This window comes from Rhinolophus ferrumequinum, chromosome 12 (genome assembly GCF_004115265.2).
Source record: "Rhinolophus ferrumequinum isolate MPI-CBG mRhiFer1 chromosome 12, mRhiFer1_v1.p, whole genome shotgun sequence".
NCBI lineage: Eukaryota > Metazoa > Chordata > Mammalia > Chiroptera > Rhinolophidae > Rhinolophus > Rhinolophus ferrumequinum.
The window spans coordinates 4,783,312-4,803,030 of NC_046295.1; the positions used below are offsets into that span (position 1 = coordinate 4,783,312).

Below are 19,719 nucleotides of genomic sequence, written 5' to 3' on the forward strand. Positions count from 1 at the left end.
ACTGTCTTTTCTTAACCCTGCACCACCGCCCTCCTCGCTCCCTACAATCCTCGTCGTCGAGTGGGACGCGAAACCACTGACATTCCAGTTTCAGCCTCCAGCCCTGACTGCTCCTCAGCACTCCAGGGAAGTGCCCAGCACTCATATACATTCAGAACCCAGCCCTCACTTTTCCTCCAGCCATCTGTGCTCTTAATTCTTGGGGAAGAGACTCACTCAGCCTCACCTTCCAAATCAGAAGCATAGCCTTTGCTCTGCATACCTCTCCCAGGAGATGCAGAGGACCCTTCCTAGACTCCACAGACCCAGACCACCTGCCCCACTGCTGGGATGTGGTGTGCAGGTGGTCTACACTGCTCATTCCTTTGGGGGCTCTCCACTTGGATAGAGACCATGTTCCTGGGACCACAGAGAGAGGGAGGAGTGAAGAGCAAGGGAGAAAGCAGGGGCCCTGCAGGCCCCAGGGGGGCATACTCAGGGGCGACCCTCACCAGGCTGGGGCATGTGTAACTTTATACAGCTCCACTTCTTCCTTTGCCCCATCCTGTGGCCTCCTACTGCCTTCATGGAGGTTGGTTTCTAAGAAACATCTTGAACCCCAAACTGTATCTCAGCTCTGCCTCTAGACAAGCCAGCCTGCTTCACTTTCTCTCATCCATCTCTTATCCAGGTCATTTTACTTTCTCACTGTACCTTAAACCCATCCCTCCCTTTCCGTCACTCAGCTTTTGCCTTCTTTCAAGATTTCGTCATTTTTCACTTGTACTGTTACCTACTACCCTCTCGAACTCCCCAGAGCTGTCCAACATTACTGTCAAAGTGTCCACATAAAATGCAAAACTGACTGTGTCACCCTCTCAAGCCCCGCAGGCCTCCCCGTGCATTTCAAGGGAGTTACATGTTATTCCTGGACCCTCCTGGCCCAGCCCTTTCAGTGGCGTGGCTTCCAAACATTCCCACCAACCCACAATCCACACGGGACTCCGGGAACCATTGAGTTGGCTCAGCCTTGAGCTGTTCCCCACAAAGCATCTCCTCCTGAGGATCCCCCTCCTCCACCTGGAAGATCCCAGCAATCCATCAAAACTCCACTGAAGTCACCCTGACATCCTCAGGCCAAGCTCAGCACACTCCCCTCTGGATAGTTTTTGTATCTCACACACATTAAAACTTTCGCATAGCATTGTACTTGGTTATAATGCTAATGTTAGATTTTCTGTCTGTCTTGCTAGGATGAAACCTTCTGGGGGCAAAGCCCCTCCCCAGGGCGCAGCTCGTGGCCCATCCTTAGGAATGCACTGGGAGCCGTCTAGAAGTGGGAAAATGACAGGAGAAGGACTCTCCCCAAGGCCTCCAGAAAACACGCAGCCCTGCCCACCCGTGGACTTTTTCCCATGGGACTTTTTTTTCTTAACTTGGAGTTTTAATTGTGTACATAAATAGCAACATGAGAACAAGGAGTTCTAAGGCTTGTACATTATCTCTAGGTGAAAGGATTTCTGATTAGTCCCCTCGTCACCCAAGATAACCAAGCATCACCCAAGATAACCAAGAGGCCTAATACAGTTTTTCCTGAAGACGAAAGCCAGTTTATTACATTCAGTACTGACTTCTCTGCCATTTTTCTGAAGAAATACTGGCTTACTGTATTGGAATACTGGCGTTTCCAATGTTTACCGATAACTGATTAAAATGGACAGAACATGGAGTATTCTACTTATTTCTGGGTGAATTCTTCACATTTCCTGGCTTTTGAAAGTTCTCCTTCCACAAATCTTCTATGACTATGTGTCCTCGTAAACCCCAGGCATATAATTTCTCCCACTGACCTGGACAAATATGATGGCTTGTTGTGGATAATAAAGAGAGGCAGCTAATTCCATGAGACCAGATGGATAGACCAGCTTTTTTATTTTTGAACTTTTAGCCAAAAGAAGTCCAACAATGCCAGCAAACCCAATAACACCAAGTCTTGGAAAAAAAACTAGGAGGTGCATTTTGGAGATATTCATAGCTGTTTAACCCCCACTAACAAACTTTGCATCTTGGGCTCAGTTTGGGAGTGTATTTCCTAACACCAACTTGTACATGGCTGGCAATACTGTCAGAGATGTGAGATGCTTTCTTCAAGTTGAGTCTTTGGCTCCTCCACATATTTAGATTGACCCTCAGGAACAGAGTAGAGTGAAAGCTCATTAACCCCCACAGAAGTTTTGTGAGGTGTGTCCTTTTTTCTGTGATGCATAGACTTTGAAGGTGAGCAGACTCAGGCTGGCCGGCCCCCAAAATCTCTGAATTACCTTGAACATGGCGCTGGCAACGGCGGCTCTATCCCATGTGACTTCTGACCTATAGCACTGGGAGGTAATAAATTTATGTCACTTGAAACCACTGATTTTGACGTTACAGCAGCAATAGAAAACCAGTACATTTTTAAATGAATAGATTTAAAAAGAAAAACCGCAAATCTGGAAAGGCTACCCGGCTGCCTAAATGACCCAGGCTGCCTGGTGTTCTTGAGTCTCAAGGCTGACTTCTAATGATTTCTTTTTCTGTTTTCTTCTGTGCTGCCAAAGTATGAGAATTGTATCTATCATCCATTTCTGCGTTGTCACAGAGATGACACTGGGGATAGTGTCTACAACAAGCAGAAACACCCCTCTGAGGCCCTCAGGGTGTTCCTGGAGGGAGGGGCCATGAGCTCCTGGGCTGGGCTGGAGGCTTCTCTTGTGGTGCTGAGCTGCTTTTGGGGTTTCTTTCTGCTTTTCTTCTGCATTCCAAAACGCTGATACCACCTTCTTGATAAGTGACGTTTCACTGTACTATTGTGCTCTTGGACTATTAATCATCCTCTTTGATTTTATATCTTTTTACATGTAGTCAATTATGTTGCTATTTATATTTTAAAATGGCCAATTTCCCTCCATTTGCCTCAGCGCAATAAAAAATAAATCTGTTGGCTAAAGGGTTAACAGTGTAGCTTTGGGTTTTTTTGTTGTTGTTTTTTTCTTTTTGGAGACTTAGACGTGCAGGTGCGTTTTTATATGCCTTTCACAAAAAGAATCCAGGGCGAGGTAACTAGGTTTTGAATGTGCCTTCACTGTACATTCATAATAAATTCTGAACCGAATGGCACATTCATGGTTGCTCCCTGATTTAAATGAATGGCTGAATGAAAATTTGGGGGCACAGCTCACCTTCAAGAGGGCAATTCTGTTCACATTCTTACCTGACTCACCGTTCTTGATTTTTCTTGAAAAACTAGTTTTTCCTCTCTCCACAACAGCGGTCCCTTCCTCCCTGCATCTTTGTATTCAGGCAAGCTTTTTTTCCCCCCCACACTGCCGTTGGATGAAAGATCCCGCCTTTGATTGAAATGGAACCTTCCACTATTGAGCAGGCCTTTGCTGAATGAGTCATCGGGGCGGTTGCTCATTGGCTGAGGCCGCTGGAACCAGGGGATTGCCTGGCGCCCGCTGCAAAGACCTACTTCATTCACAGAAACGTTGGCTCGCTCGCTAGCCCTTTCATTCACACAAACAGCATTTCATTCACATTTTGCTGTTTTTGTCTGCTTCTAATGAAGATCACGGTTTGGGAATGATAGGGCATTTTCGCTTTAGATTTGCGGGGGTGGGGTGGGGGGTTGATTACCACCCCAATCATCTATGGGGTGTACATTTTGCTGTTGCTATGCAAGCAAGGGGAAGGGAAAAGATGAGAGCTGTGCGCCTGCCCTGTTAGGCCTGCGGCCTTGAGCCGGGAGCCGCTGCTCCCCTGTGTTCCTGTGTCCAGCAGCCGGCCCGCAGGGACTGGCACTGGTTACAGTTGCTCCATAGAGCTCTTCAAGGCTGGCTGCTTCATGTGTCACTTGTCTAGTCGTGGGTGTGAGAAGACTCAGGGTGACCTGATAACGTGCTAGAGGTAAATTCATTTGCTTGCACAGAGGTAGCTGGAAACTTGGACAGGGACTGTCCAAAGACTGTGTCAGGCAGGCTATTTCAATGCCCAAGGAAGATGAGAAAGACAGCAGAGCCCACGGTGACAGGGGTCGTGGGTTTGAGCCCCGCAGACCTCCGGGGGGCTGCTCAAATGCCCTGCTCTCTGAGAGGGAGGCCTGTGAGGTTCTCTTGCAGCCTGAGTCTGATTCCTGAAAATAAAAAGGGGGCATTTTCCTGCGGATTTGATGTGTAAGGACAGCAGCTGCATTTTTTCTTTCCCTTACTGCAGGGCTGCAAGCCACAACCGAAGGGACATTGACATGTATTTGTAGTGTTTCTTAGGCATTTTTCCAGAGCTTGAACACATTCAGTTAGAATAAAGCTTCAAGCACAGACCCTTTTTTGGAATGGATTTCTGGAGCCTGTTGCCATTCATCAAAGAAGCACTCTTCTTCTTCTTCTTCCTTTTTTTTTATTTTTGGAAGTAGATTTTCAACTTAACCCTGGCTGAGAAAGTCTGCTGTAAATTAGCAGGGGAGAGACCTTTACTGGCTCTGTGCAGGAGTTCATATGTAGATTTTTTATTTGTTTGTTTTGGAGGAACTGTATTGCCACAAAGACATTTGTCTTGGGCGCTCTGTTAATTTGAAAAGAAATATCCAGGAAAGTGGTAATTTATGTTCACCTGGGATTGAATATCCCCTCTACCCACACTTTTTTTTTTTTTTGCTATGTAACAATTCCTGCTTGTTTTCCAAATCAGAATTCACGAGGATCCGCTGAAGATCTTATTCTTAAAAAGACTTCGTCACATTTTAACGCATCGCTGTCAGATACTTACAGGCTCACACAGATGGGCTGATGGGGAAGAGAAAACCCTAGCGTAGAATAATGGGTTTCAGAAAGTTCATCAGATCATCTGAAAAAAACTGGATTTACTTCTGGCACAAATGCTGAAGGGGGGATGGGAAAGTGAAAAATCAAAGGTTGGAAGGAAATATCTGGGAAGGTAGAAAAAGGAAATTTGAGAATTGATTGGCTCTAGTGTGCCGTTAGTGGGTGTATGTGGTTTTTTTTCTTCTTCTTTTTTTTTTTTTTTGCTACAGGAAGTGATTTGCAGTGTTCACCGAGCCTTTGTTGAGAAGGGTCTCCTCTCGGAGTGAGTCATGCTTTTGCTGTGAGCAGCTCCAAGCAGCTGGGCGCTCATCAGAGGAAACTATGACTTTTGAAAAGCGAGCGTGCCGCCCTCAGCAGCCGCGTCCGGGGCCGGGGCTACGCGGCCAAGGCGGCGCGGGGTGTTAGCGGTGGGAAGCCTGCGCTCCCTCCAGCGCCCCCGACCCCGCCGCGGTCCCGGCCGCTGCGTCCACCCCGGGAACAGCTGCTCGCCTGCTATGCGTGGCAGCCCGCGCCCGCGCCCGCACCTGCAGCGCCCGGGCGGATGCGGCGAGCCCACGGAGGGGCATGCTTCCACGCACCAAGTACAACCGTTTCAGGAATGACTCGGTGACATCGGTCGATGACCTTCTGCACAACCTGTCGGTGAGCAGCGGCGACAAGGTCTCGGCGGCGCGCGCGGCCCCGGCAGCGGCCCCCTACCTAGTGTCTGGAGACGCGTTGCGCAAGGCGCCCGACGATGGCCCGGGCAGCTTGGGCCACCTGCTCCACAAGGTGTCCCACCTGAAACTCTCCAGCTCGGGCCTCCGCGGCCTGTCGGCGGCCAGGGAGCGGGCGGGCGCGCGGCTCTCGGGCAGCTGCAGCGCGCCCAGCCTGGCCGCCCCGGACGGCAGCTCGTCCCCCGGCCCCCGCGCCCCGGCCATGCGCGCCGCCAGGAAGGGCCGGCCCGGCGACGAGCCACCGCCCCGCGCGCCCCCAGCCAGTGAGCAGGTGCTGGGGGCCGGAGTCACCTACGTCGTTAAGGTAGGTGCGGACACGGGCAGCCGGGTGGGGAAGCTTGGGTCCGCCACGGTGGGTAGCCTTGGAGGCCAGGAGGTGCGCACTCCTTCGCAGCTAGCTTGCCTGGCACCGCAAACGCTCCGGTTGCGCATCCATTGCGAGGTTTAAAAACGGTGACCTCATTCTGTCTTGGTTTGCCTTGGCTCCACTCCTTTGGCATGCCTTCGCCACTTCGCTTTGCCATGTGTCCGGCCTGTGCTCCTTAGGCATGGGCCCCTATCCCTGAGAACTGTACCTCAGGCCTACCTAGGACACACTTGAAAGAACTGGGCAGCCCCTGCGATGAGAAATGCAGGTGGTGCCACTACTTCTGCTGTGTTTGCCCCAGGCAAGGTGGATGGTTTCCTTCTCCCCACAGCAAGAATTTCCAGCTCCTGGTCATGCCGGCCAAATGCTGTCTTGTTTTATGTAAGACAAGCTGTACTTTCTTACCCATCAAGGTTTTCCTTCGTGTCTGCCTTTCACTCCTACCTAAAGGTTTTGGTTCACAGCAGCAGGAGGAGAATTTGGGGCTGTTTTTCCCTAGGGACTGTAGTTTTTCATTTAAACATATTGAAGGGAACTGAGCTTGTGGCGTCTGGAGCCTGGAAAGGAGATTTTTCCTCCAATACAAAAATTATAAAATCACGCCTGATATGGTCAATAAAATTCCTCCCTTAGGCAAGTATTTTGTGATGTTTAAGGAACAAATATCACTTCTCGGCCTTTTGGCTAAGATCATGTGTAGGAACAAACACCCAGCACTGACCATTGGCCTGCCCCACTTCTGTTCTGCCTTTAGAGAGCAGGGAGCTATCACAGTGCTAGCTCCACAGCTGGGCAGACGTCCCAGACCAGGAGACGGGATCAGAGGTGCATTGTTTCAGTCTGGTCACCCCAAGGCATGGCATTTTATTTAAGAAAAACAATAAGACAAATCTATCCCTATGGTGTTGTCAATTGAGAAACCTGCAGGATACCTGGTCTGTACAAACTGGCTGCAGATCCAGTTTAAAAATTCAACAGACGACATTCTGAGGTAAAATGTTGTATCTGGGTAATTTTGGAATCAGAATATTAAAGGAAACAGTTAACTTTGTGGATTATCTGTATCTAAAAAGTACTGACAAAGGATGTAATCATCAGTGTTAAACATTGAGCCGCAAAGGCTGCTTCGTCTTAGCCTCTGAAAATTGACTAATGTATTTCACAAAAGAGATGTAAGTCAGCATAAAATATATACATCTGGTTGAGTTTATTATAAAAGAAAGTGAATATTCTTTTTGTATTCTTTCTTTAATATATATAACCAGGAGCCAAAAACAAAAAGACAAAAACCAAACAAAACCCCCCGACAACTTTGAGGTTAAACAGTGACATCAGAATATATCACGTCCAGCATGTTAGTATAATTGCTATAAATAAATAAATAAATAAATAAATAAATAAATAAATAAATAAAAGCCTATGTTTAAAAGAGACAAATCAACCTTGGCACAGCTTTCTATACTTGCCATGTTGAATATAGAGGGTAGTTTTCAAATGGAAGGAGAATTGTCAAACTTTTGCCTTCATTTATTTATTTTTAGTTTCAGGTGTACAAAACAACATAATGAATAGACATTTACACCCCTCACAAGGTGATAACCCCGCTCCCAGTCTATTATCCCTCAGACATCGTATATAGCTGTTACAATACCACTGACTATATTTCCTATGCTATATTTTACATTTCGTGAATATATATGTATATATATGGTGTGTATACATATATGGTATATATATATAATTATAGTTTACATTCAATATTATTTTGCATCAGGTTTAGGTGTACAGCGCAGTGGTCAGGCATCTACTTTTGCCTTTAAAGATTTCCTTAAAAAAAAAAATTCACTTGGCTTAGTGCTTTGCTCTTGCTTTTTGAAGAATGAAGGCAGACATCCAGCTCTCCAGGTCGGTCGTGGCTGAGTAATGATGAACCACTAAAACAAGTCTGCCCTGCTGGGCCATTCTGTTGGTGTAAGGTTGTGACACCCAGAAGCAGCTACTCAAACAGGCATAGCGCTGAGTCGGGTCTGCCCAGGGCCTTCTGGGGCTTGGGGTCACTTTGTCATGCTTCACCTAAAGGGTTGCAGTGAGCTGGGGTGCATAGCATGGCTAGTTAGTGCCTGGTGCCATTGCCTGCTCCATCCTCAGGGGTGAAAAATGGAATCATGTGAGCAAAAGCTCAGGCTGTCCTGGAGAAGTTGGAATCACACAGAAGACCAGATGCTGAAGGACAATTTCTTGTATGCACACGTTTTATTCACATGATCACATGGCCCTCTGTTGGTGTACATTTCCACATCACGCATATTGAGATTAAAACCATGAACATATTTTCTTGAAAAATGTCAAAACTGAAAAAAAAATCTTAATTTAGTCTTTTTGCTGATTTATGAGTAGTTTTATTGGTATTGTTGCTTTTAAAGATCTCTGGTAGATAGAAAGGGGCACTCTTTTAACATCACTGTACATGTAAAATCTAAAGGCTTAGGGTTTGGGAAAGAACTTACTATTCTTCTATTTGACTTAAATTTATTTCTAAATGAAGGAAAACCCTAAAATGTTTTCCAATCTCCTGGAAAATCATATGCTCTATAATTAGAGTTTTCCCTCCTCATAGAAATATATACCTACAGACAATATTAGGATATTGCACACAGGTTTATTATTCAAAAATATTTCAACTTAATCCAATTACATGAAAGTGGAAACCTTAAAATACAGACGTCTGGTATGTTTTGATTATCTAGAAAACATCTAGCTATTTGAACAGCAGGTTGTAATATTAATTAATGATGGATATGAAATTTAAAAATGGACAAATTCCTGAGCAGCTGTAGATTTCAAAGCACAGAGCATGTTTGTTGTCCTTCATGCCATCACTTGAGTTTGTGGCTGACGACAGCAGGAGGTTATGCAATTGAGGAAGGCTGGACCCACGCAGACTCTAGGTTTGCACTGATGTCCGGAGGCCGCACTGCAACACCTTTGAACCCCTCCAAGTATGCTTGACACTTGGCTTTTTCCTTTGGTGACATGAAAGGAAATGAACAAGAAAATATTTCCTTGATAGACAGAAAAGGAAAATCCAGCAACAAAGAACAATGAATATTTTTATTACAATTCCATTTTGGAACATTTTAAATTTGGACCTGAAAAACGGATAGAAATACGAAGATCACACTGTTGCCCACCTTCAAATTCTACTGCCCAAGAGTCCAAGCTGGCTAGGACACCAAGTGCCCATGGGGGCTGCTGCTGGTCTTTAGCAGGTTCCAAAGGTAATATTCAGGTACACCACACACCACACACACACACACACACACACACACACGCGCACACACAGACAACTTGTGATGATTTGAACAGTGGCTATTTTATTTTCTTGTTAGAAAAGAGTAAATGTCATATTTCCAGAAATACCTGATTATATCATCCATTTCGTTTATATTCATGTTTAAGAGAAAATAATTCTGAAAGATAAGCTACTGATGAAACTTTAGTCCTATAAAGAGTAACTTCTTGTTCCTCTCCTTCCCCACTGTGTTATCTTTGAGCGTATGTCATATTTTGGAGGAAGATATAATAAATATTACTTAAGCAAAGTCCTGGTAATGGAAAACCTGGATACCAGGTACCTGGAAGGAGAGGACCAGTGGCTGCTTTCCTTGGTAAGCTGGCTTTTCTTGCATCTTCTTATTTCTGCATGGCCAGCGCGGCACCTCTGGCTGGGATCAGATCAGCCTCTGCTCTTGCCCAGGCAGCTGGTAGCAGCTTAGTGTGTCTGTCTGTGCCTGAAGTCTTTAGCCCTTGGATTCTGGGCTCAGCCTGGCCTTCCTGCTGCATAACTGGTCTGGCAAGTTCCACCACCTTCTAGCGTTGTCCTGGGTTTCTAGCCATGATTCCAGTCTCCTGCGGGGAAGTGTAGGAGATGGAGAAGGAATGGAGAAGGAAGAGCTGAGGGGTGGAGCAGGTTCTCACCTTGCTGTTCTGTCCCTGATGCCCCAGCAGTTTGGAATATCTGAAACCTTCAAAGCCAAAGCTTTCTGAGAAAAATGTTCAGAGCTCTTTATTATAACACTGCCCACTTTAGACTTGAAGCCATCCTGGTGTGCCATCTGAATGTGCTGTTTCCCGAAAGTGAAAGCCCCTCAAATGAGACTTTTCTCACTTTCGTCTATTGAATAGGCAGAAAAAGAAGCAAAGGTTTCATTCAAACTTTATTTTATCAAATTCCATTCAGTCTAATTGTTTGGCAGTCTAGACTACGAATGATGTGTTTAATACTATTGCTTTTTGCTTTGCAAATATTAAACATTGCTAATGCCACTTGCCCAAATAGAAAACTTCTGTTTAAAAAAATGTAAAAATTACAACATGGTTCTCACTTTGTTGAGGAAGAACTGGCCGTTGAGTTGGTGCTCAGCAGAAATACCACGTAACTGGGCCCCCTTGATGTGTTCCCCCAAAGCAGGAGTAAGAGAAGGCTTTCACCTGTTGGGCTAAAGCGATGAAAACATGACCGTTTTCAGTGTTTCCTGTGTAGAAGAGCCAGCCCCCCTCAGTGTCTGGCTGTCCGTCCTGGGATGGACACAGTGTGTACACACTTCTGGGATCGCTGGCCATGTCACGTTGGGCCCCGACGAGCCTTTACCTCCTAGGATTTGGCACGTCCCCTCTCACTTCCTTTCCCTCCGGCCTCCATGTGGACGCTCTGAGCTTCCCAGCAGAGCTGCTGCTGAATCTATGTCCTCGCAGCCCATTCATTCAGCAGGAGGAGAGCTTGCCCCCAGGTGTCCTGGGAGGAGGGTTTGTGGGTGAACAGGTATTTGTCCCCAACACTGAATTATTTCTGTAAAGCAGGAATGATGAGAGGAGCAGCCTTGGGAGGCTGAGGCCCGCCTCAGATGGGCCCTGAGACCCCCAGACAAACATCCCTTGGCTCTTATTCCGGAAACTGACTGTCCACCTTCTCTTGCTCGCAGGCCTGCATGCTTGCGATGTCACTCACCTGGTTCTTTTGTAAACCTTTCTATATAAAATTTAAACATTTGTTATGGAGATTTTTCAAACATCCATACAACATACAAAACATATCAACATAAAAATTGTGAGAATGGTCTAATGAGCCCACAGGCGTCAAGCACCCGGCTTCAACAGGTGTCAGCTCATGGCCATTAGTACCCCCCCCCCCCCACCTCCTCAAATCGTGCAGGGCTGGCTGGGGCCTTCCACCTCAGTGCTGGACAGAACTCAAGTGTTTGAGGATTAGGGCGCAGATTGGGCCTAATAGTGGTTCCAAATGTGGCAGAGCACGTTCAGTGTCACGTGCACTCAAACGTTCCTGCATTGGACTCGGCGGTCCCCAGCAGTGCTATGAGGAGGCCGGTAACCCCTGTGATTTCTCTGTCGGAGATGATGACACCAGACACCAGGAGCCCAGGATAGGAGCCCAGGTGATGAGTGTGGGAGCCTCCCCTGCTCCAGCTCCGTAGGACCACCCCACCTCATGGCCCAGGTGTGGCCTCCTGTAGCATCGAGACAACCCTTTTAGAAGTGGGGGTTCCCCCAAATTGTTTTTAACATTAGTGTATTAGTCCAGGTTCTCTAGAGAAACAGAACAAATAGGATGTACATCTATATAGAAATAAATTTGTTATAAGGGATTGGCTCACACAATTGTGGAGGCTGGCAAGCCTCAGGGTCTGCAGCGTGAGTCTGCAGGCTCAAGACCCAGGAACAGCCAACATTTCAGTTTGAGTCTGAAGGCAGGGAAAAGCATTATCACAGTTGGAAGGTCATCAGGCAGGAAGAATTCTCTTACTTGGGGGAGGATCAGCGTTTTCTGTTCTATTCAGGCCCACGACTGATTAGATGAGGCCCACCCACATTGGGGAGGGCATCTGTTTTACTCAGTGTATTGATTTAACTCATCTAAAACATCCTCATAGAAACATGCAGAATCATGTTTGACCACACATCTGGGCACTCTGTGGTCCAGCCAAGCTGACACATAAAATGAACCATCACAAGTACTTAAAAAAACTTTTGAAGTCTTATCTTGAGTGACCACTAGTTGACCCCAAACACTTGTGGAGATTCAGAATCCGTGGAAGAATGGAGATGAGGGATAAGAAGTGAAGAAGTAGCTGGCCTGGAAGAGTCTCAGATTTCCTTAACATTTCTGTGGGTACCAGATGGAGACACATTTAAAAATTCCTCAGACATTCCCGTAGGGTTTGTTTTGGGTGGACAATGAATTAGGGTATGAGACAGATGAACTATGACCCCTGCTCACAAGGAGAGCGGTGAAACAGGTCTTGATGAGACAAGTGTTTGTGGCTGTAGTGCGTACTTGCTTGGAGTGGAGGTTCAAATGGCCTAGTGTGTCACACAGAATGTTATCACCGAGGTAGGAGCAAGGTCACTGGTGGGAAATTTAGCCATCGTATGTGTCCATGCTACAGAATCTCAGCCAGGGACAGAGGACCCAGGAGTGAAACAGATTTTCTAGACCACGGCGTGTCACCAATAAAATGGAAACACCATGCATTTTTTTCCTAATGTAAATAATGATAATAATTTGTAGGTGCAGTTTTCTCAATTTAAGATTTACTCTTATGGATTTTTAAAGAAGTTTTTTTTTAAAGAAGTTTTTTGATGTGTGCTTCTATTTGTCAGCCTTGAGCAAATTAGAGAGAAAAGAGCAAGCAAATATCACTAGAAAATGCAAGTAGCCAAGTCTGGGCCCTTTTCAGGAAGCTGGGCTTTGAATGGAAGGTCTTTGGCCACGTGCACCAGTGGACCTGGGCGCTGGCCCAGAAAGGCTGCGATGGGGCACCTGAGTCCATCCTGAGCTCACACTCTGAGAAGCTTCTATCTTTTATCCACGTCCATGTGACTGCCGGCAGCGGGGCGAGTCCCAGGAATGTTGGTCCTCACACATCTGACTGTCAGCCTTGGTCGCCCCTGACTTATTCTGCCTACCTCACCCCTGAGGCCCCCTCTAGACCCTCCTTCTGGCCTCTGGGTTGGAGACATGGCTTTTTAAAGAATTGTTATTTGTGAGGCCGTGGTGGCTGCACTATCTAAAGAACTGAGCTGTGATTTTTCTTATTTCTAATTCTTGTTTCTAATTCTAGATTGTTTGTGAACAGTCTTACCTCTCCATTCATCTGCTCATTAATTTATTCCTTCATTTTCTATGCTAATCAGTTATTTCAATGAGTGATTGTTGAGTTTATTGAGTAGGCCTGTGCTAAGAGATGGGGCTGTTGAGGTGAATTTAACAGGCATGCTTTCTGCTCTTGTGGTGCCAATGGGGGAGATAGATGAGAGAAAATACTGGAAAACCACATGGTGGGGAGATGCAGAAGTCAAGCATGGTTTCTCTGAGGAAATGATACCAAAATGGAACCCCAAATGATGAGTGGAAATTATCCAGGAAGATGGGTGACTATGTGTGCAAATGTGCTAATGCATTAGTGTGCTGAAGGCCCATTGTAGGAGGAGGATATAGAAACTGAGAGTACCCAGTGTGGCTGGAGTGCACTGCGTCGGGAGGGTGGTGGACAGGGGGTCCTATGACAAAGGCCAGCGCCAGACAAATGCAGTGGGAAGCCACTGGAAAGTTTCTGAAAAGTAATTCTATCTTCTGTGTAGAAAACAGACTGGAAAAGCAGGAATGAAAGTAGAGACAATTAGGAGAAATTAGGAGGGCTGATGCTGGCTTGGACCAGTGTCACGGGCCGAAGGCCAGCGGCTTACCTTGAGTCCAGATGTGTATCTCTTAGTGTCCATGCAACATGGCCACCCCCTGTTTCATGGGTCCCTTAAGTGAAGTGTGTCTCCAGGTGAATTCACGATCTTCCCCACCTGCATTCTGTTCCTTAATACATGGTGTCACTCTTCACCAACTCCCCAAATTCGAGGCTGCAGAGCCATCCTTGAGTACCTCCTTTCCCTAACCCCATTACATCTGTTCAATCAAAAAATTCCCATTTTTATTCAACAGGGTTTCAGATCTTTCTTATTTTGTTTTCCTTTTGTCCTAATTCATGCTTACATCATTTCCTGCTGTGATTATTACAAAAAAACTAACTTCAGATGAGTGCTTTGGGAAAGACTCTTTTTAAATTTGATAAAAAGTATGATATAGTTTCACTGAAATGTCTTAAAGTTTCCCCTCAACTCCCCTTCCAATACATCTAATTTCCTTCCTCTCAGAGACAATCACCATCAACTGTTTGCTATTTATATTTACACACACACACACACACACACACACACACACTATTCTTTTTATTCCTTTTATCTTTTTTGTCTTTCTGTTACACAAAGCAAAGCATTCTACATGTATTGCTCTTTTCACTTAGTATGGCTTGGAAATCTTTCAAATTAGCACCTATAATTCTGCTCCATTCTTGTTGGTATTTGCTTAATATTCAAATATAAGGATGTGCTAATAGTTGTTCAAACAGTTCCCTATTGTTAGGGATGTAGATAGTTTCCAGTTTCTCACAGTTAAAAAGTGATGAACATTCTTCTACCTGCACCTTTGCACTTGGGCAAATAGTTTTGCCTGTGTGTGCAATAAGTTGTAGCTAATATTAATCCTTTTCTTATTGCTTTAGCAGGACCTAGAGTACAGTGATAATTCTATTGGTGAAGGTCCCTTTCACTCATGGCTGCAGAGTGAGGCCTTCTGTTCTCAACCATGGAGGAGGACCTTTACTGTGATGGACACTTTCACAAGTTAAGGAAAACTTCCCACACCCTAGTTTTCCAAATTTAAAAAAAAAAAAAAAAAAACTGGAATGATTTTTGAATTTTTTCAAGTTTTTTTCAGCATTGAGTGAGATAAACTTGTATTTTTCACCCTTTTCCTGTTAATGTGGTGAATCATTTGTCTTTGTAAAATACATGTCTCATCTCCCTAATTCAAAGCTCTCTGTTGCTTGCTTTGCTTGTGGAATTCAATCCAAACTCCTCATTATGCGACGCAGACTTTTATGGTTTGCACTTCATCACTTGAGCCTCAGCCCCCAATATTCCACTGCAGAAAATAACTTGTTTTTCCCCAAACGAGTTGCCCTTCTGTCCTTAGCTCAAATCTCCCCTTCTGGACCCCTCTCTTCACCTCATCTTTGTCTAGAATAAAGCTTTGTCAGCTCTCAAGACCCAGCAGCTATCCCCTCCTGTCTCTCTCATGAGGGCAGAGTTAGTGTTCACTCCTCAGGGTCTCCCAGCTCTGTGCATTTCCCTTTGTTTCCATCAGTTCAATCCACATGAAGTGGGAACCTACCGGATGCCTACCACTGGGGCCCCCCCGAGAACCCAAGATGAATTCAGTTTCCTTGCTTTCAAGGAAATCATTCTGTGGGCTGGGTTACATGTGTGTGATATAGGCCATGAAATATAGGAACGGTGGTCGGCTGTCCTTTCCAAGACTTCCCTGGGCAAAGAGCCTATGACAAACACTTAAGATGTGAAGATGGAGAGATAGAGGAGGCTGTAGGACACTGGGCTGTAGGGTGACCTATAGGCCTATTTATATATTATTGGTGTTTAAGAACTTAACTCCAAAGAGGCACATTTTGAATTCTGTTCTACTTAAAATCTCCTTGATAATTCCTTCTGTGGACTGGCGTGCATGAGACTGCCCACCCAAAGTCTTTACAGGCTATTCCATAGACCAGAAGCATTGTTAGCAGACTCATGAATTCTGTTTTTGTCTGCCCTTTCCCTTTGAAGCTAATTACAGGAGGGTTTTAGTAAGAGAATCAACTTTAGTGAGAGCCATCAACGATCATTATTAAGCTAAAATGTTGTGCAGCCGAATTCTACCAGCATGTTTCCAAACAGAAAGCTAGACTTCTGGACACATCCCCAAGCCCCCAGCTCTAATTAAAGCACATGGGACTTACGAAAAAGAACCGGGGGAAATGAATATATCAGCAAGTATTTTTTTGAGGGCTCTGTTATGTACCTTGTCCTGTGGAAGGTATTGTAGATTGTGAGAGGTGCAGGGTAATTTTCCAAAAGGAACTTGCGATGCAGTTGAGTGGGAAAAGTTGTTTCATTTTAAAAAAGAAAAACAAGTACATGTTCAACAAGGTGCTAATGACCAGGTGAGAGATCCATGGTGGGCAGGAAAGGCTTCATGGGGGCGGGGGGGGCGGGGGTTTTGGGGAGGATCCTGAAAGCTGTCTAGATCTGGGTAGGTGGAGAGAGAATGTTCAAGGCAGGAGAATCAGAGTGAGAATTGCTTTGGAGGTGGGCATGGGCATGGCATTTATTTGCCCAGGGGATGGCAAAGACATCCCATCACGGACCAGCTACAGTTAGAGGGCAGCACAATCAGCTGCCGTTGATCAGTGACATAGGTCGTAGGCTCTTAGTGTAAGAACGCTCCCTGTTTAGTAGAGGGACCAGTCCAATGCTGGCTCTTGTTATATTGTACATGATGACCTCGCTCCATCTGGCTGTCTTTTGCAGGACTGATCTCCTTTCTTACCAGGTGACAGTCCTTGAAGGAGCTATGTTTTCCTTAGGCTTCTCCATTCGAAGCTAAACACTTACCACTCTGTCAACAGTCTTGATCTCGTTATTTTCTGGATTCTCTTATCTGTTGCATCTGAGTTTGTAAATTACATGTAAGAGACTGCTCATGTAAAGAATTTGGTGGAATTGCAGTTCTGGCTTCAGTTGGTGTATGTTCTATTTTTAGAGCTTTGTCCTGTCCTAAGAATAATATGGGCCTTAGTTCATGGGCTTACACTACTGTGGCATAAATTCATGTTTGTCTAAGATACAGCTGCTCTTTTTGCCAAGAAAGGATGATGGGGCTTTCTTCATGGCTTGTTCATTATGATCTACATGCAGTGTTACTGATGATTTTTAGAATCACACCTCTTTTGATCAAAACGCTCAGTATAGACTCGCCTCTACCGCCCACGGCCTAATGGCCTACTGTAGGCCTCTTAGCTACTGGGAGTTTCCAACCATCAGTCTCTGTCATCAAAACTCAGAATTGCAATTGAGAAGGCCAGTGGAATTGTCCCTGGGAATAATGCTACCCATTAAATGAAGTGAATGTCCCACAGTAGAATTGTGGAATGTGTTCTGGTGCATTCACACCATGCAGTAATATTGGAGCCATTTAAAGCAGTGAATTAGTCTTCTTACTAGGACTAGAAAAGATTGTTTTTCTTTTTTTTTTACTACAAAGAAAATTTTATTTTATATATCACTAGCCATGAATTTTTGTCATTAGTTATTACATAAATTCTGCATAGTGCCATTACCAGTGGCATGGTAATGTCCAGTTTATGTCCACAAGTCACTTCTATATTTACAGAATTTTTATGATTTACATAAGTACATCTATCCATGAAGGTTTAGCATTGAACTGATGTTTTGCAGATAGCAATGGAGGAGAGATATATTTTAAATCGCCTTTTCATTTGAGTCACTTTATGTAAAAAAAACACAAAGCAATAATTTAGACATTCTGAGTCTCTAAGGTAGATTATTGCACTATAGCAATGGTTACAGACAGGAAGATTTTCAGAACCGACTTCCGTGTCCACACCCTGTTGTAATTTCTGTACCACTTTGTTTTCCATTGCTTTCCTTTGCCTGCAAAAGGGGTCGGAATGAGATAAATGTTTCGCTTAACTTCTTTGATGTCCTGAACTTTCTGTAGTTTATTTTTCTTCAACGTGTTTATTATAAATTTAGCTCGGCGTTTCCGTTTGATCTCTTTGATTGTCTTCATTGCATAGCTCTCGCTGGTATTTGACAAGTTCATTTTTACTGTTTTCAAATTCAAATAAATCATCCACTGTAGGCTCTTTACCAGCTGCTTTACAGATGCTTTAGCCTACCTGACTTTGTGAGGATTACGTTTCTTTTTAAAGTTTTTATGATACTGGGATTTACAGAATCTGAACACCTTACAATTGTTGCAGACAAACATCATGCTGTGGTTGGGGTATATGGGCCTCAGACAGAAATGACACTTTTCCATACACATGTTGAACCTGCGTGGGACCCACCACTCAAACGCTGAACTTGAACAGAAACGACATAGCCCTGGAAAAGATTTTCACACAGTGAGAAGAGCGTGATGCAACATGTTTGTAGTATGAGCCCATCCTTGTAACAGAAACAAGTACAGAAATGCTAGTATGTATCCACAATTATAGTTGGAGACATCAACAGCCCACTCTGGGCACTTGAGAAGCTATCATGCAGAAAATCAGCAAGGATATATAAAACTAAGAACATAATCAACTAATAGAATCTAGTAGAAATACAGAGTGCTCCATGAAACCACAACAGAATAAACATTCTTATCAAGTGCCCGTGGAATATCCATTATGATAGACCATATCTTGAGCCATAAAACAAATCTAAACAAATTTACAATATAATTGACTCTTGAACAACACAAGTTTGAACTGCATGGGTCAATAAATACTATAAATGTATTTCCTCTTCCTTATGATTTTCTTAATAACGTTTTCTTTTCTCTAGCTTACTTGATGGTAGGGATACAGTATATAATACATAGAACATGCAAAATATGTATAATTGAGTGTGTATGTTATCTGTAAATCTTCTGGTCAACACAAGGGTATTAGTTAAATTTTGGGGGAGTCAAAAGGTGTAAATGGATTTTTGAATGTTTGGGTAGTCCCTACCCTAACCCATGTTGTTGTTCAAGGGTCAACTGTAATTGAAATCATACAGTGTATTCTCTGATCACAATGGATTCAAATTAGAAATCAATAAGGAAAGACAACAGAAAAATCTCCAAACACTGGGAAATTAAACAACATGCCTATAAATATTCTATGGGACAAACGAGACATTTCAAAGGAATATAATTGAGTGCAAATGAAGCTACTTTTTTTCATTTGCACATATGTGGGACGCAGCTAGAACCGTGCTGATAGGGACATTTATAGCCCCAAATGCTTGTACTGGAAAAGACAAAAGTTCTCTGACCAGTAATCTAAGTGTTTATCTCAAGACACTAAAAAAACAAAACAAAAACAAAACAAAAACAACAAAAAAATCCCAAAATAAACCCAAAGCAAGCAGCAGGAAGGAAATAACAAAGATAAAAGCAAAGTCAATGACACGAAAAAGAGAAAATCAATAGAAAAAAATCAATAAGATAGAGAAACCCAGCAAGACTGACAAATATAAAAAGAGAGAAGATACAAATCGCCAATAGCTAGAATGGAACAGGGGTGATCTTAACAGATCCTGTAGTCGTGATAAAGCTCCTGAGAGAGCCTGGCCCTGTTTTCAGTTGTTTTAGTCCAGACCACAGCTGATGGCTGCGCCCTAAGGAGAGTGAGGCAGTGTCTGGACAAAGGTGCTGTGGCACTGAATAGAACGCAAAGCCAGATATCCAGATAGCGTCTGGTCCAATCGATGGAAGCCCAGCATTGAGACTGGGGCTCAAAACCCAGTGGGTCGTCAGGAAAGAAGGCAGCTGGACTGGAGACTTGGCTGTTGGCAGTAAGCCTGGGGTTCAGCTGCAGAAAGGAGCTAAGCCGACCATCAAGGTCCATCTTGTCCAATAATTTATTTATTTATTTTTTTGGAAGGTGAAGAAAAACCAATGCCCAAGGGGAGAGAATGCATTTCCTAAGATCAAAGAGCTAGCCTAGTGTCAGAGTGGGGACAAGAGTGTAAATGGTGACACATTAGAATAAAAAGGGCGGGTCAGCTTGGCCTTCTTCTCACATTAGCTACAACATGGCTTCAGCTGTAATACCAATAT

General features: G+C 44.4%; 1 protein-coding gene and 1 pseudogene across 1 annotated transcript in view; one reads left to right on the forward strand and one right to left on the reverse strand.

Annotated features, from left to right (window-relative positions):
* Window positions 1-1,713: 1,713 nt before the first annotated feature.
* LOC117032555 (MICOS complex subunit MIC26-like) lies at window positions 1,714-2,309 on the reverse strand (annotated as a pseudogene).
* Window positions 2,310-5,051: 2,742 nt separating this feature from the next.
* Window positions 5,052-19,719, forward strand: part of SHC3 (SHC adaptor protein 3) — a 172,653-nt gene continuing 157,985 nt past the window's right edge. Inside the window, exon 1 of the mRNA XM_033122806.1 lies at window positions 5,052-5,858. Within this exon, the coding sequence (XP_032978697.1) occupies window positions 5,403-5,858 (456 nt within the window). The 5' untranslated portion in view covers window positions 5,052-5,402. The remainder of the gene's footprint in view (window positions 5,859-19,719) is intronic.